Source organism: Molothrus aeneus, unplaced genomic scaffold (assembly GCF_037042795.1).
Source record: "Molothrus aeneus isolate 106 unplaced genomic scaffold, BPBGC_Maene_1.0 scaffold_166, whole genome shotgun sequence".
Classification (NCBI taxonomy): Eukaryota; Metazoa; Chordata; class Aves; order Passeriformes; family Icteridae; genus Molothrus; species Molothrus aeneus.
In genome coordinates this window covers 54499-66743 of record NW_027098829.1, presented here as the reverse complement: position 1 = coordinate 66743, position 12245 = coordinate 54499, and the positions used below count along the sequence as shown (strand labels likewise).

The 12245-nt window shown below is 64.7% G+C and overlaps 2 protein-coding genes across 3 annotated transcripts; both read left to right on the top strand.

Annotated features, from left to right (window-relative positions):
• Positions 1–31: 31 nt before the first annotated feature.
• On the top strand, positions 32–4689 carry PIH1D1 (PIH1 domain containing 1). 2 transcript variants are annotated; one of them, XM_066570017.1, is made up of 10 exons: positions 32–1867; positions 1992–2076; positions 2165–2228; positions 2467–2661; positions 2741–2802; positions 3164–3248; positions 3333–3426; positions 3697–3829; positions 4057–4257; positions 4367–4689. In XM_066570017.1, exons 2-10 carry the CDS (start codon positions 1996–1998, stop codon positions 4400–4402), a joined length of 951 nt encoding a protein of 316 aa, XP_066426114.1. In that variant the 5' UTR covers positions 32–1867; positions 1992–1995; the 3' UTR covers positions 4403–4689. The 2 variants fall into 2 exon arrangements, with proteins under 2 accessions (XP_066426114.1, XP_066426115.1); XM_066570018.1 differs by having other exon boundaries at positions 32–2076; positions 3697–3826.
• Positions 4690–4941: 252 nt separating this feature from the next.
• Positions 4942–12221, top strand: SLC17A7 (solute carrier family 17 member 7). The gene is made up of 12 exons (XM_066570011.1): positions 4942–5010; positions 5951–6182; positions 6584–6702; positions 6787–6901; positions 7609–7696; positions 7965–8051; positions 8585–8724; positions 9519–9665; positions 10452–10584; positions 10788–10898; positions 10974–11101; positions 11578–12221. Exons 1-12 carry the CDS (start codon positions 4949–4951, stop codon positions 11863–11865), a joined length of 1650 nt encoding a protein of 549 aa, XP_066426108.1. The 5' UTR covers positions 4942–4948; the 3' UTR covers positions 11866–12221.
• The last annotated feature ends 24 nt before the right edge of the window (positions 12222–12245 follow it).

Below are 12245 nucleotides of genomic sequence, written 5' to 3'. Positions count from 1 at the left end.
AGAGCGGCACCGGAACCACCGAGATTGAGCGGAAGTGGCTAGAACGGCGCCGGAACCACCGAGATTGACCGGATGTGGCCAGAGCGGCACCGGAACCACGGAAATTGACCGGAAATGGTCAGAGCGGCACCGGAACCACCGAGATTGACCGGAAATGGCTAGAGCGGCGCCGGAACCACCGAGATCAAGCGGAAGTGGCTAGAGCAGCGCCGGAACCACCGAGATTGACCGGATATGGCCAGAGCGGCACCGGAACCACCGAGATTTAGCGGAAGTGGCTAGAGCGGAGCCGAAACCACCGAGATTGAGCGGAAGTGGCTAGAGCGGCGCCGGAACCACTAAGATTGAGTGGAAATGGCTAGACCGGCGCCGGAACCACCAAAATTGACTGGAAATGGCCAGAGCGGCGCCGGAAACCCCGAGACTGTGCGGATGTGGCTAGAGCAGCTTCGGTAATCACCGAATCGGGGCCGAAGTGGCCAGAGCGGCGCCGGAACCACCGAGATTGACAGGAAATGGATAGAGCGGCGCCGGAACCACCGAGATTGGACGGAAGTGTCTAGAGCGGCGCCGGAACCACCGAGATTTACCGGATATGCCCAGAGCGGCGCCGGAACCACCGAGATTGACCGGAAATGGCCAGAGCAGCGCTGGAACCACCGAGATTGGGCGGAAGTGTCTAGAGCGGCGCCGGAACAATCGAGATTGACCGGAATTGGTCAGAGCGACATAGGAACCACAGAGATTGACCGGAAATGGCCAGAGCAGCGCCGGAACCACCGAGATCAAGCGGAAGTGTCTAGAGCGGCGCCGGAACCACCGAGATTTTCCGGATATGGCCAGAGCGGCGCTGGAACCACCGAGGTTGACCCGAAATGGCCAGAGCGGCACCGGAACCACCGAGATTTAGCGGAAGTGGCTAGAGCGGCGCCGGAACCACCGAGATTTGACGGAAATGGCTAGAGCGGCCCCTGAACCACCGAGATTTACCGGAAATGGCCAGAGCGGCGCCGGAACCACCGAGATTTACCGGAAATGGCCAGAGCGGCGCCGGAACCACCGAGATTGAGCGGAAATGGCCAGAGCGGCGCTGGTACCACCGAGATTTACCGGAACTGGGCAGAGCGGCACCGGAACCACCGAGATTCACCGGAAATGGCCAGAGCAGCGCCGGAACCACCGAGATGGGGCGGAAGTGTCTAGAGCGGCGCCGGAACAATCGAGATTGGCCGGAATTGGCCAGAGCGACATAGGTACCAGCGAGATTGACCGGAAATGGCCAGAGCAGCGCCGGAACCACTGAGATCAAGCGGAAGTGGCTAGAGGGCGCCGGAACCACCGAGATTTTCCGGATATGGCCAGAGCGGCACCGGAACCACCGAGATTTACCGGAAATGGCCAGAGCGGCACCGGAACACCGAGATTTAGCGGAAGTGGCTAGAGCGACGCCGGAACCACCGAGATTGAGCGGAAGTGGCTAGAGCGGCGCCGGAACCACCGAAATTTGACGGAAATGGCTAGAGCGGCCCCGGAACCACCGAGATTTACCGGAAATGGCCAGAGCGGCGCCGGAACCACCGAGATGGACCGGAAATGGCCAGAGCGGCGCCAGAACCACCGAGGTTGACCGGAAATGGCCAGAGCGGCGCTGGTACCACCGAGATTTACCGGAACTGGGCAGAGCGGCACCGGAACCACAGAGATTGACCGGAAATGGTCAGAGCAGCGCCGGAACCACTGAGATTGAGCGGAAGTGGCTAGAGCGGCGCCGGAACCGTCAAAATTGACCGGAAATGGTTAGAGCGGCGCTGGAACCACTGAGACTGGGCGGAAGTGGGTAGAGCAGCCTCGGTAACCATGGAGACGGGTGCGTGCCGGAAGCGGAAGTGGCGGGTGGTGAAGGCGCGGTGAGGGCGGCCCGCTGGGGCCCGGAGCGGTTTCGGGGCTCTCAGGGGCTTCCCGGGGGCTCCCGGAGCTCTCGGTTCCCTCAGGGCCATGGCGGACCCGTCGCTGCTCTCGGCCGAGCTGGAGGCGGACGAGGAGGAGGAGGCGGCTCTGCGGCGGCTGCTGCTGCAGGTGGGCCCCGGAGCCGGCGCCGGTTCTGATCCCGGTTCCGATCTCGATCCCGATCCCGGTTCTCACCCCCTCCCCCCGGTTCCCGCAGGTGGCCTCGGACCCTGAGGAGGTGCCGAGCCCCGTCCCCGCCCGGGCCGTGACCCCGCAGCCGGGTAGGGGGGCTCGGGTGGATTTTGGGGGGGCTCTGTTGGATTTTGGGGGGGCTCTGTTGGATTTTGGGGGGGGCTCTTTTGGATTTTGGGGGTTTGTGTTGGATTTCTATCCCCCCGGGTCTCTGTGTCAAGACCCGCGTGGCGGGCGGGGGGCTCTGGTGGATTTTGGCGCGTTTTGTTGGCTTTTGGTGCATTTTGGGGGGTTCTCGGGGTTCCCCTGACCCCTGTTCCCCCCCAGGTCTCTGCGTCAAGACCCGCGTGGCGGGCGGGGGTCCCAAGGTGTTCCTCAACGTTTGCCACTCGCCCGAGGTGCCCCCCCCGCCCCCCGTGCCCCCCCCGGGGCTGCAGCAGCTCCTGCGGGACCCCCCCGGTCCCGGGGGCTCCTTCCGCATCCCCATGAGCCTGGGGGAGCCCCACGCCGAGCTCGACCGAGGTCAGAGACCCCTCCCCAAAAACCCCCGGACCCCCTGATCCCCCCGGGACCCTCCCCCAAACCTGCTCTGACCCCGCAGGGGGAAGGGGCTGCACGGCCTACGACGTGGTGGTGAACTCGGGCTTCTTCAGGACCCTCCAGGTGGGTCTGGGGGGTTAAATGGGGGTCTGGGGGCGTTAAATGGGGGTCAGGGGGTGAACTCTGGGTTCTTCAGGACCGTCCAGGTGGGGCTGGAGGGGAAATTGGGGGGGTTAAATAGGGGTCTGGGGGCTGCTGGGGGGCTTCTTCCGGACCCTACAGGTGGGGCTGGGGGTTTCTGGGACGCAAAATGGGGCTCTGGGGGGTGGTCTCAAGTACCTCCAGGTGGGTCAGGAGGGGGAATTGGGTCTGGGGTCTCCCTGCGGGGGGTCTGGGGGTTCTCTAGGTGGGTCACGGTGTAGAATTGGGTCTGGGATTTCCCTGGGGAGAGCTCAGGGTGTGAATTGGGTCTGGGGTCTCCCAGGCCGACCCCCTGTACCTTGAGTTCTTCCTGACCGTGGCCCTGGAGGGGCTGTCAGACAAGTACGGGGTGGAGCTGGAGCTTACAGGTAAGTCTGGGGGCTCTGGGGGGGGGCAGGACCCCTCCCCAAAATCCCCCCTGACCCCCCGGGACCCCTCCCCAATCCCCCCAGGCTGGCGGGTGCTGCGGAACCGGCGCTGCCTCGGCTCCATCGCGGCCCAGAACATCCGGGCCCGACCCCAGCCCCGCATCCAGGAGCTGCCGGGGTGAGTGAGACCCTTCCCCAAAACACCCCCGAGACTCCTGGGACCCTTCCCCAAATATCCCTGGGACCCCTCCCCAAATAGCTTGGGACTCCCCCAGCCTGACCCCAGCCCCAGCCCCACATCCAGGAGCTGCCGGGGTGAGGGGGACCCCTCCCCAGATTAAACCAAATACTCTGGGACCCCTCCCCAAATATCCCTGGGACCCCCCAAAATACCCCCAAACACACCCAGAATCCCCCAGGCTGACCCTGGCCCTGGCCCCGCATCCAGGAGCTGCCGAGGTGAGGGGGACCCCCGGGACCCCTCCCCAAAAACCCCCGGGCCCCCCCCGTTTGTGGTCGTGGCCTCGCCCTCGGCTCAGGAGCCACAGGAGCTGCAGGCCCGGGTACACCTGGAACAGGTGGTGAGTGGGGAACTGGGGATACTGGGGAGAACTGGGGGGGACTGGGGGGAAACTGGGATGGAATGGGAGGGGCTGGGGGGGAGTGGGAGGGACCGGGGGCACTGGGGTGGACTGGGGGACATTGGGGGGCTGTGCTGGGAGGGGTCTCCACCATCCTTGGGGGGTAGAGGGACAATGGGGAGGGGTCGGGGGTGCAGTGGGCGTGTCCTAACGTTATCCCCGCCCAGGAGGGGGCGGGCTCTCTGTGGCTGGGGCTGAGCGAGGAGCGGCTGCTGCTGCTGCGCCCTGCGCCGCCGCCGGGGGGCGCTGCCGGTGCCGCTCCCGAGGGTCCGCCGGGCCGCCAGGGGGCGCTGCTGGAGCTGGGGCTGCCACTGCGCATGCGCGCCGACCCCGCGCGGTGCCGCGCGCGCTTCCACCGCCGCTCCAAGGTAACCATGGCAACCTACGGGGAGAGACACGCCCCTTCTCCACCGGGGACACGCCCCCTTTCTACCGGGGACACGCCCCCCCGCTGACCCATGGCCACGCCCCCTGCAGGTTCTCACCGTGACGATGCCGCTGCTGCGAGCATGAGGGACCCTCCGAAAAAACCCACCCGGGACCCTCAAAATCCCACCCGGGACCTCCCAGGACCCTCCTGGACCCCCCCAGGACCCCCAAGACTCCCACAGGACCCCTAGACCTCTTTGGGGCCGTTCTCAGGATGCTCCTGAGCCCCCCCAACCACTCAGGGACCCCCTCCAGGACACCCCTGACCTCCCCAGGATTATCCAGGACCCCCCCAGATCCCTCATGATCTCTCAGCCCCCTCCCCTTCCCCTTTTTTTGGTACAAAAGCCCCCAATAAAGCCAAACTCGCAGCCTGTGCTCTGATTGGTCAGTGTCCCCCGCCTCCCCCCCCCCCCCCGGTGGCCCCCCCCCGGCGCAGGGGGGGATTTGGGGGGGGATTTGGGGGGATTTAGGGCTGATCCGGACCGGGGGGGCCGGGGGGGCGCCCAGAGCTGCCCTGGAGAGGCCCCGAGAGCGACGCCGGGCCCGGGGGGCTGCGGGCAGGGGGGCGGGGGGGATTCTGGGGGGGTCCCGGGGGTCCCGCGGTGACGATGGAGCCCTGAGGCAGCGATGGAGTTCAACAAGGAGGAGTTCAGGAGGCAGCTGGGGGCCGGGCTGGGCCGGCTGCACCGGTGAGACCCCGGGATGGGGACCCTGGGATGGGGACCCTGGGGATGGGGCTGGGCAGGGGTCCTGGCGGGGGCTGGGGGGTCTTTATGAGGGGCTGAGGGCCAGGCTGGGCCGGCTGCACCAGTGAGACCCCCGGGATGGGGCTGGGGGCCTGGGGGGACATTGGGGTCTGCGGGGGTCACTGGGGGCCAGGCTGGGGCAGCTGCACTGGTGAGACCCCTGGGATGGGGACCCCGGGATGGGGACCCCGGGATGGGGCTGGGGAGGGGGGCTGGGGGTTCTGGGTGAGCCCTGGGGAGGCTTGGGGGGGCCAGGTTTTCTGGAAAGATTTGGGGGTGGTCAAGTTTGGGGGCATTTTGGGCGTCTTGGGTTTGCCAGGAGTTTTGGGGGGTCAGGTTTTGAGGGGGGGTCACGTTTGCCGAGGGGGATTTGGGGTCAGGTTTTGAGGGGGGGTCAGGTTTGCCGGGGGGGATTTGGGGTTGGGTTTTGTGGGGGTTTTTGGGGTCTTAGGTTTGCCGGGGGGGAATTGGGGTCGGGTTTTGTGGGGGTTTTCGGGGCTCTCGGGTGCCCCCCCCCGTGTCACCTCCCACGCTCGTGTCCGTGCCACGCGTGTCCCCAGCCCGGCCCCTCCCCTGTCCCCGTGTCCCCCCCGCATGTCCCCTCCCGGCTGTCGCCGCCACCGCGGGGATTAGAGAGGGATTTAATCGGCGGCGGGGGGGACACAGGGGGGACAGGGGGACATGGCAGAGGAGAAAGGGACATAGTGACACAGGGAGGGGCACTGGGGGACACGGGGGGACACGGGGGGGACAGGGGGACATGGCAGAGGAGAAAGGGACATAGTGACACAGGGAGGGGCACATGGGGGACACGAGGGGGGGGAAGGGACAGTGGGGGAACACTGGGGACACAGGGGTGACGCTGCGGGCCACGGCCGCGCAGGTTCCTGGAGCGGCGCCAGGATGACCCCGAGAGCCTGGAGCTGAGCTCGGGGGGGCTCTCGGGCGGGACCCCCACGGCGCCACGGCCCCCGGTGCTGGACTGCACCTTCTGCGGGCTGCCCCGGCGCTACGGCATCGCCATCCTCTGCGGCATCGGCTTCTGCATCAGCTTCGGCATCCGCTGCAACCTGGGCGTGGCCGTGGTCAGCATGGTCAACCCCGCCCACGGGCAGGTGAGGGGGCGCCTGTGGGCTCAGCAGGGTCATCTGTGGGCTCAGCAGGGTCAACCCCGCCCACAGGCAGGTCTGGGGGCACTTGTGCAGGTGTGGGGTCAGCCCCGCCCACAGACAGGTGAGGGGGCACCTGTGGGGTCAGCTCTGGGCCACCTCTGGGGTCAGGTGTGGGGTCACCTCCGGGGTCAGGTGTGGGGTCAGCTTTGGGGTCAGTTGGGATAGATGTGGGGATACTGTGGAGACACAGACAGGGGGATACACACCTGCCCAGGGCGTGTCCAGGGCACGTCTGGGGCATGTCCGGGGCGTGTCCAGGGCGTGCCTGGGGCGTGTCCAGGGCGTGTCCAGGGTGTGTCCAGGGCGTGTCCCCCGCCCCACCGACCCCTCCCCGCCGTCCCCAGCGCGCCCAGTTCAACTGGGACCCCGAGACCGTGGGGATGATCCACGGCTCCTTCTTCTGGGGCTACATCGTCACCCAGATCCCCGGCGGCTTCATCGCCCAGAAATTCGCCGCCAACAGGTGAGCTCCGCCCGGGGGTGGGGCCGGGGGCGGGGCCCGCGCCAGGTGTGTCCCCAGGTGTCACCGGGGCGTCCCCTGCCGCAGGGTGTTCGGCCTGGCCATCGTGTCCACCTCGGTGCTGAACATGCTGATCCCGTCGGCCGCGCGCGCCCACGTGGGCTGCGTCATCGCCGTGCGCGTCATGCAGGGCCTGGTGGAGGTAAAGAGGGGATTTTGGGGTGAATTTGGGGCATTTTGGGTGCGTTGGGGGCTGCGTCATTGCCCTGCACGTCATGCAGGGCCTGGTGGAGGCAAAGAGGGGATTTTGGGGTGAATTTGGGGTATTTTGGGTGCGTTGGGGGATGCGTCATTGCCGTGCGCGTCATGCAGGGCCTGGTGGAGGCAAAGAGGGGATTTTGGGGTGAATTTGGGGTATTTTGGGTGCGTTGGGGGATGCGTCATTGCCCTGCGCGTCATGCAGGGCCTGGTGGAGGCAAAGAGGGGATTTTGGGGTGAATTTGGAGGATTTTGGGTCTGTTTGGGGCTGCGTTATCACCGTGCACATCATGCAGGGCCTGGTCGAGGAGGAGAGGAGGGGATTTTGGGGCAATTTTGGGGCTTTTTGGGTGCGTTTGGTGTGTTTTTACGGTGGTTTTGGGGTATTCTGGGGTGGTTTAGGATAGGTTTTGCTGTTCAGGTGCTGAGGTTGGGGCGTGGCCATGGTTGGGTGTGTCCCTGTCCATCAAGGCACAGCTGTGTAGGTGTGGCCAGGGTTGGGTGTGTCCCTGCCCATCAAGGTGTGGCCGGGTGGGCGTGGCCAGGGTTGGGTGTGTCCCTGCCCATCAAGATGTGGCCGGGTGGGTGTGGCGCTGTAGGGTGTGTCCCGTGGGCGTGTCCCGCGCTGACCCCGCCCCTTTTCCCGGGCAGGGCGTGACCTACCCCGCCTGTCACGGCATCTGGAGCAAGTGGGCGCCGCCCCTGGAGCGGAGCCGGCTGGCAACCACGGCCTTCTGCGGTAATGGGGGGTCCGGGGGGTCACCGAGGGGTCCGGGGGGTCACCGAGGGGTCTGGGGGCTTCGGGGGCTCTGGGGGCTCTCAGGGGGTGTCCCGGGGGGGTTGGGGTCCCACTGACCCCTCCTCACCCCCCAGGTTCCTGCATGGGGGCCGTGGTGGCCCCGCCCCTGCCGGGGTCCCAGGGGCTGGGGGCGGCACGGGGGGGGTCCCAGGGACATGGGGGGGTTTGGGGGGTCCCTGGGGGTCCCCAGTGACCCCTGCCCCCCCAGGGTCGTACGCAGGGGCCGTGGTGGCCATGCCCCTGGCCGGGGTCCTGGTGCAGTACACGGGCTGGAGCTCCGTGTTCTACGTCTACGGTGAGACCCCCGCCCACCCCGGGACCCCCCCTGGGACCCCCCTGGGACCCCCTGAGAGCCCCCCCGGGCCCCCCACCCACCCTGGGACCCCCTGGGACCCCCCCTGAAACCCCTCAGAAACCCTGAGACCCCCTGGGAGCCCCTCGGGACCCCCAGAACCCTCCCAAACCGGGGACCCCCGCCCATCCCGGGACCCCCTGAGACCCCCTGACCCCTCCTAAATCTCACCTGGGAGCCCATCCCAGTTCCCCCAGTAACCCCAGTTCCGCCAGGCAGTTTCGGGGTGCTCTGGTACCACTCCCGCTGCCCCCATTGACCATTCCCAGTATCCCCAGTATCCCCAGTATAACCATTACCCCCAGGCAGTTTCGGGGCGCTCTGGTATCTCTCCCACTGCCCCCATTGACCGTTCCCAGTGCTCCCAGTGCTCCCAGTATAACCATTACCCCCAGGCAGTTTCGGGGTGCTCTGGTGCCACTCCCACTGCCCCCACTGACCATTCCCAGTGCTCCCAGTATAACCATTACCCCCAGGCAGTTTCGGGGTGCTCTGGTACATGTTCTGGGTGCTGGTGTCCTACGAGAGCCCGGCCCAGCACCCGACGATCTCCCCCGAGGAGAGGAAATACATCGAGGAGAGCATCGGGGAGAGCGTGGGCAGCAACCCCTTACTGGTCAGACTGGGATGGACTGGGAGGCACTGGGAGAACTGGGATCGCACTGGGGGTGGTCAGGGATGGCCTGGGGGGTGTCCTGGAGATGGTCAGAGGTGGACAGGGGTGGCCTGGGAATGGTCAAGGGTGGTCAGGGGTGGCCGGGGTCACTCTGGGGGTGTCCTGGGGGTGATCAGGGGTGGCCAGCGGTGTCCTGGGGGTGACCGCGGGTGGTCAGGGGTGGTCAGGGGGTGTCCTGGAGATGACCAGGGGTGACCAGGGGTGGCCGGGGTCACTCTGGGGGTGTCCTGGGGGTGGCCTGGGGTGGTCAGGCATGGTCAGGGGTGGCCGGGGGTGGCCGGGGTCACTCTGGGGGTGTCCTGGAGATGACCAGGGGTGGCCTGGGGTGGTCAGGGGTGGCCGGGATCACTCTGGGGGTGTCCTGGGGGTGGTCAGGGATGGCCAGGGGTGGCCGGGGTCACTCTGGGGGTGTCCTGGGCGTGGTCAGGGGTGGCCAGGGGTGGCCGGGGTCACTCTGGGGGTGTCCTGGGGGTGGCCTGGGGTGGTCAGGCATGGTCAGGGGTGGCCGGGGGTGGCCGGGGTCACTCTGGGGGTGTCCTGGAGATGACCAGGGGTGGCCTGGGGTGGTCAGGGGTGGCCGGGGTCACTCTGGGGGTGTCCTGGGGGTGGTCAGGGGTGGCCAGGGGTGGCCGGGGTCACTCTGGGGGTGTCCTGGGCGTGGTCAGGGGTGGCCGGGGGTGGCCGGGGTCACTCTGGGGGTGTCCTGGGGGTCAGCTGTCCCCCCCTGCCCGCAGCTGGCCACGCCCTGGCGCCAGTTCTTCACCTCCATGCCCGTCTACGCCATCATCGTGGCCAACTTCTGCCGCAGCTGGACCTTCTACCTGCTGCTCATCAGCCAGCCTGCCTACTTCGAGGAGGTCTTCGGGTTTGAGATCAGCAAGGTGGGCCCAAAATAACCCCCAAAAATCTAAAACCAGCCCAAAAAATACACACTTAATAAATCCCTCAAATTTCCCAAAAAACACCCTAAAAAACCACCCAAAAATACCCCCAAAACACCCAAAAGCCACAGAAAACAGCCCAAAAACCATCCAAAAAAAACCACCCCAAAAACCATGTGAAACACCCCAAAAACTAATAATTAAATTTAATAATAACAATCAAGTTTAAATAACTTATTTAAAGATAATTTATTTATTCAGTCATTTACCATGTTTACATTTAATGTTAAATTCTCTAGGGGGGTTTGTAGTTGGATGTCCCCCACCTGGTGATGACCATCGTGGTGCCCATCAATGATAGCTGATTTATTCCGTTATTTTATTTTATTTTATTTATATAGTTTATTTATTTCTCTCTCTCAGGTGGGATTGCTCTCAGCTCTCCCCCACCTGCTGATGACCATCGTGGTGCCCATTGGGGATAATTGATTTATTCCGTTATTTTATTTACAGACAATTGATGTGCTCAGTTATTTAATTTAATTTAATTTAATTTATTTTAATTTATTTATTTCTCTCTCCCAAGTGGGATTGCTCTGAGTTCTCCCCCACCTGGTGATGACCATCATGGCGCCCATCAGGGATAATTGATTTATTCTATTATTTTATTTACAGACAATTGATGTGCTCAGTTATTTTATTTTATTTTATTTTATTTTATTTTATTTTATTTTATTTTATTTTATTTTATTTTATTTATATAATTTATTTATTTCTCTCTCCCAGGTGGGTTTGCTGTCAGCACTGCCCCACCTGGTGATGACCATCGTGGTGCCCATCGGGGGCCAGATCGCCGATTTCCTGCGCTCGCGCGGCCTCATGTCCACGACCAACGTGCGCAAGATGATGAACTGCGGGGGTAGGTGACAGTGGGGACACTGTGTGACCCTGTGTGACACTGTGACAGTGGCAATGACAAGATGACGCTGTGTGACAAGGTGACACTGTGACAGTGACAATGACCAGGTGACACTGTGTGACAAGGTGACACTGTGACAGTGACAATGACCAGGTGACACTGTGACACTGTGACAACGACAAGGTGCCCCTGTCCCCGCGCAGGGTTCGGCATGGAGGCCACGCTGCTGCTGGTGGTCGGGTACTCGCACTCCCGCGCCGTCGCCATCTCCTTCTTGGTGCTGGCCGTGGGCTTCAGTGGCTTCGCCATCTCAGGTGGGCACAGGGGACGCTGGGGACAGCCGGAAACACGCCCTGACCCTGCTGTGACCCCGCTGTCACCGCCCCCAGGGTTCAACGTGAACCACCTGGACATCGCGCCGCGCTACGCCAGCGTCCTGATGGGGCTGAGCAACGGCGTGGGGACACTGTCGGGGATGGTGTGTCCCCTGATCGTGGGGGCGCTGACCCGCCACAAGGTGAGGGGACATTGGGGACACTGAGGGGACATTGGGGACACTGTCGGGGATGGTGTGTCCCCTGATTGTGGGGGGACATTGGGGATAATGGGACAATGGGGGACAATGGGACACACGGGTGGGGAACAGAAGGACATTGGGGACAGAGGGACATGGAGGGACAGAGGGACACGGAGGGACAGAGGGACATTGGGGACAGGGGGGACTTGGAGGGGGGACAGAGGGACATGGGGGAGAAAGACGGACACGGGAATTTAGGGGGTTGCTCTGACCGCCTGTCACTCACCGCCCGCCTGGCCCCGCCCCCTCCCTTTCACCCCGCCTCTCCCCTTTATTTCCCCGCCCTCCTCTTGACCACGCCCCCTCCCTTTCCCGCCACTCTCCCTCCCCCATTCCCATTCGCTCCCTCTGGGTCCCGCCCCCGCTCGTCGCGGATTGGCCGGCGGGCGGCGCGCGGCGGGCGCTGATCGGCCCAGACGCGCGAGGAGTGGCAGTGGGTGTTCCTGATCGCCGCGCTCGTGCACTACGGGGGCGTGGCCTTCTACGGCATCTTCGCTTCCGGGGAGCCGCAGCCGTGGGCGGAGCCGCCGCGCGAGGAGGCGGAGCCTCTGGCGCCGGGAGGCTTGGCCAGCGACGAGGAGGAGGAGGAGGAGGAGGAAGTGGAGGGGGGAGGGGTGGGGGGAGGGGCGGCAGGACCCCCGGGAGGGCCCCCCGCGAGCTACGGGGCCATCGGGACCACCCCGGTAACCGGGGGCGGGGCCTGAGAACGGCCACGCCCCCCCAAGGGGAACCCCGGGGAACACCCCGAGACCCCCAAAAGACACCCCCGGGACCCCCCCGGATCCACCAGGGACCTCCCCAGACCCCCGAAAGGGACCCCTGAGACCCCCGGAGAGCCCGAGACCCCCAAGAACCCGCAAAAAGGGACCCCAAGGACCCCCGAGATCCCACAAAGGGACCCCCCCAGACCACCGGGGACCCCCCGAGACCCCCCCAAGAACCCCCAAAAGGGACTCCAGGGATCCCTGAAAGAGACCCCCAGAAAGCCCCAGGGTCCCCCAGGAACCCCCAAAAGGGACCCCAGAGACTCCCCCCGCCCCTTCCCGAGATCCCCCCACCGCTGTACATATATAAATATAAATAA